The following is a 4,853-nucleotide window of genomic DNA, read 5'->3' on the forward strand; positions in this document are numbered from 1 at the left end:
GTGACGTCTTTCTCATGTTTGTGTTTTTAACCATGCTGCTGCCTCTTCTCAGATATCTCGAACATCCACCCAGAGGATGAATTTTAATAACTTTACTTTTTGCCTGTTTAACCATAAATAAGGTCAAATGTTTGATTTCTCTAATACGTTATAACCAAACTAGCTGCAAACCTACTGTAGTGTACCTGTTTAGTGCTAATTAACAAATGCCAGCATGGTAACACACTAAAATAAATTGATGAACATGTTGGTATTTAGCTTGTTAGTACAGTATACACAGCAAGATGCAATTAGATATGTACAACATTTAGTAGTTTTTCCCCTTCGATGTATTAAAGAGAGCTCTGAATACATCCATATTTTATTCCCACCTGATGACTGGATCAGGTGTGACTGGATAAAACAATGTGGAAACATCTATGTAGTTTGGTTAAATGTTAAGTTATATAGTTATATAAAAGTTACATCTCAAAGTCTTTATGGTGCTTTTTTGTGGTCAGGGTTTAGGTTTCCATTAGAGTAGTTAAATCTTCTGGTCTTAAAACAGGAAAATAAATCAGGTGGAGTTCAGTAAAACTTCCCTTTGGTATTTTTTTTAATGATAATGAAAACAACCTCAAACTATCAGTCTAATTTTTTCCCTTGTCCTCTTCTTTAAGTAGATTACAACCCTTCCTCTCTCTTACAAAATCACTGTCCTTCAATTAAATCCTTATCCCTCTCCTCCCCTTCCACCCTCCTGCTCACTCCAGTCTATCGTTCTCCCCTGCTGCTTGTTCCACATACTCCTGTGTCTTCACAGAAGTGTTTTTGTGCTCCTTTAAAGGGACTCCTTTACTTCCAGTACTGCCTGGCTGTAGTTATGACCATCACAGTCTTGCTCACTTGATCCAGAGGTTACTAGGTTGTCATGTGGACATCAGGTGTAACTAAGGGGAGGTTGAGAGCACAGGTGGGTCTCAGTGTCATGGTCGTCCTGTTCATTAATGGTGAGTACGGAGCTTATTCATTTAGTTTAAGTGTTTTTACTTGGACTATTCTGTAGCCGTGTGTCTGTCTCTCTCCTTTGTGACTCTCAGTCCTTCTACGTGTTATCAAAGTTGTGACAATCAGACTTAACGGGTCAATGAGCATCTGTGTGTACGCGCTATTTTGGTGTACGAGTTCGTGTGATCTTTCCAGGGTCGACTGGGTTAGTCTGTTACACTGCAGTGGAATCGCTGGACTTAGGCTGCCTCCTGCAGTGGGATTGTCCCCACGCCAGTCCTAATACCACCTACACTGTGCAGACAAAGACACAGGGGTAAGAGACTTACTCTCACTTCGTAGTTACCATTTGCGTTGGTTCAGCACCTTTTTTAAAAACATGTTTAGAAACTTCTATTTTCTTGAACAGGTTCAGTGTCACACATGACTAATGTTTTCCCGCTGAATCCAAACGATACAAACACAGTAACCCAGACTTGTTAAAATGTAAAAAACATTCAATGTGATTTCAATGTTCTGACATTTTAACATAAATCATAAACACATTGGCTCTTATTTATGTTGCCTATGACATTTATGAATTGATCTTGGGGGGAAACATGTCTTAAATTATTTTGTTGTCAGTGTGAATATGACTATTGTTAAATGTCATTTCCTATATATATTTTTTTATTTATGGGGAAAAATATGATCCGTTTCATCACCTGCATGTTGCTTGTGTACCTTTGTGTTGCAGGGACCCCTGGCAGGACGTCGCGTGGTGCGTTTGGGTTTCGTCTCACAGCTGTGACATCTCTCAGGTCTTTTCAAACTTCGAGCTGTACAACATGATCCGTCTCGGAGTCCACCTCAGCCCCATCTCCACTGTCTGGATCAAGCCACGCAAGTTCGACTACAGTGATTTCAGTCAGTGACTGAAAGCCACAGACTTCTGTTTTTCTTGTCTTTAATTTTAAAATGAACTACTGATAAGTTTCCCAGCATGTCCCCATGTTTTCACTGGGATGAAAACCTGCAGGCTCTGTGATCCATGCTTTAAAAGTCTACGTTAGTGTGTGATTATGTGACAGTAGGTATCGCCACGTAATTAATGCTGAGCTTTAAGATAATTAACAGCTCTCTCTCTGTCCACTCCAGCTTTCAGCCCTCCCTCTGTGTCAGTCTCTCTGAACGATGACCTGCTGCTTGTGAAGGTGCAGTTCCCGTGCGCTGCCAACAGGAGGTGCTCCATGCAGAGGTGCTGTCCCATCACTGAAATGATTGACCCCTGGACAACAGTGACTGTGTACAACACGCTCAACCACTCTGAACACCAGGTCCTTACACAGTTATCCAAGTTGTTTAAATTTATTTCAAAATAGTATTGTTATGACATTTCACAAAAAAAAAAAGAACTTGTTGCCTTTCAAACATTCACATCCTGTAGACTAAGGATCATATAGAAATGTGCAGCTGCCAGGGGTGGAAGAAGAATTGAGATCCCTAACGCCAGGAACAGTAGCAACCACATTTTAAAATATGACCTAAGTTATATAACTATAACTACAATGGCTGCACCATGTGTTATACATGTTATATATATATATATATATATATATATATATATATATATATATATATATATATATATATATATTGATTATTAGTGATGCATTAAAGCAGTACTATAATGTTACAGTAGATTTGTGATATTACTGTTTATATGGTGTTGGTAATTTCATCTTTAAATATGGACAAAGTTACTAACTCATATCTTTTGTATTAAACATTTTAATCTGTGCAAATAACAGCAGCAGCTGAGGGGTAAGATGTGGAAGTAGCAGAATAAAAATCTATGTAGTGGGAAGTACAGTATAAGTATAAGTACAATGAAGTGTTCAAGTAAATAAACTTTGCTGCTTTACACACGGAGCTCTCTTTGCTCTGATTGTTTCTATCTTGTGTGTTTGTCTCACAGACTCGTACAGTTTGGACCCAGGAGGTCGTGTCCTACGTCGATTTCTCTGGTTTGTCTCCGGGTCAGAGCTACTGCGCCGTGGCTAACTTCTCTTTTCCCACCTTTTCCATGGCTGCCTCCCCAAAATCTGCCCCTCAGTGTGTCGAGACAGTTTCCAAATCAGGTGAGAGCCAACCACACTGGATTTTATGTGATGACGTGAGCATGATAGATTGTTTTCATTGCTCAGTTGCAGTGTTTTACCTTAAAAGAATATAAAATATTTTGTCCTGTATGAAACCAGGACAATGAAAGAACGGAATAAAAATTACAGTGCACTGCAGAAATGTGAGTGAATGGTTCCAAATGTAATAAAAGGAAAGACAAATTCCTAAATCTCTTTGCAAATAAAGATTAAGTTGGAGCAGACTGGTTGTTTCTGCTTGTTTTGATCCAGATATGCAGGGCACACAAGCTGAATGCTGATTGTTTGCTGAGGTTTAATTTTTTAATCCACCTCTTAAACAAAGTCCAAAGGGCTCTTTAAATCTCCTGCAGCTCCTTAGTTCACACAGAGAGGGAAATTATTCACTGTTGCTTGTGCACTTGTTCAACCTAAATGTGTTTTCTCTTGACAGGCCTGTTGCCTGTGCTGTGTCTGGGCATCGGTCTGACTTCTCTGCTCCTTGTTACACTTCTCACTGTGTTCCTGAAAAAAACAAGACGACCTGCACCAGCCACAGAGAATCAAGCCAAGCCTCCAGTAGGATTTAATTCGTCGTCTCCCTTTCTGTGCCTGTGATATAAACCTACACTCCCAGTTTCTCCTTGTCAGATGTTCCCAGCTGATATATTTAATGTTTCTTTATCACTAGGTGTCTATTCAGGATCAAGTTTCGCTGCTCCCGCTGTCCCTGGTCCCACTCGACCCTTGTGACATCCACGTGGAGTTGGATGATGACCACATCTCTACTGAGTCCTCCTCCAGTCTTCCCTCCAACCAGGACCAGGCCTCCACGTGTGGAGAGCTGGAGCTGGAGCGAGGCCTGGACTCTGGCATCAGCATCCCACCTGTGTCTCAGTCCTCTGATGAGACATGTGGGTGAAATGGGCAGTGAAAGACAGAGAGGCATTTTAACATGACCCACTGAGTCCTGAAGAAAGGTCCGGATGAAATGTGTTAAAAGCAGCAGTTCAACTCAAACATCCACATGATGAATGGGGGAAAACACAGGAGCTGATGATAAGTCCATCAGGCTGTTACAGCTGATCAGAGATGCTGCATATTAATATCAGCACATACATTGACCAATAAATAAAAAGAAAAAGGCAGCACAGAAATGCCAAAGACTGTTCTGTAACCATTTCTATAAAATTAAGTGGGAGGAGGTGGATAACAGGAATAAGGAGAAATCCTAAATCATTTTGGTCATTTTCAACAAAAAGAAGTTCATATTTCAGTAAAACATAATGACACTGACTGTACTGTACTGTCCTCAGTAAAAATAATCAAAAAACATATTCAAATAATTGGCAGAATATGAATTTGCTGGTTCCAGCCAATGAATTCTAAGGATTTATTGTTCTTTAATTTCTAGTAATGTTAGTTGGACAAAATGAGCTCAAGAAGACAATACTTAGGGTTTCAGGACTGTAACATTTGTAAGCAGCAGGGTCCTGAAGCGAGTTTCAAACCCCACCAGAGAAAATTGCTGCCATGTTTTTAGTAAGAGCGATGTACGTCTATGACTTCCTGGTCTTCTGTGCATGACCTTGACCTTTCAGTCTTGTTGAGCCTCTGCACTATAAGGCAGCACGCTGTAGGGAGTCTGTCTTCTCATCCCCTGGGCCACCAGATGACCTCCAACGCTGTCCTTCTGTTCAACTGGCATGAGGATATAGAAATGTGGCTCTAGACTTTAAACGTATG

General features: G+C 40.4%; 1 protein-coding gene across 1 annotated transcript; it reads left to right on the forward strand.

The window, feature by feature from the left end:
* Positions 1-910: 910 nt before the first annotated feature.
* Positions 911-4,403, forward strand: si:dkeyp-75h12.7. The gene is made up of 7 exons (XM_026353393.1): positions 911-989; positions 1,183-1,303; positions 1,724-1,893; positions 2,125-2,303; positions 2,945-3,107; positions 3,562-3,686; positions 3,799-4,403. The coding sequence occupies exons 1-7, from the start codon at positions 911-913 to the stop codon at positions 4,027-4,029; spliced, it is 1,068 nt and encodes a 355-aa protein (XP_026209178.1). The 3' UTR covers positions 4,030-4,403.
* The last annotated feature ends 450 nt before the right edge of the window (positions 4,404-4,853 follow it).

Source organism: Anabas testudineus, chromosome 18, assembly GCF_900324465.2.
Source record: "Anabas testudineus chromosome 18, fAnaTes1.2, whole genome shotgun sequence".
Classification (NCBI taxonomy): domain Eukaryota; kingdom Metazoa; phylum Chordata; class Actinopteri; order Anabantiformes; family Anabantidae; genus Anabas; species Anabas testudineus.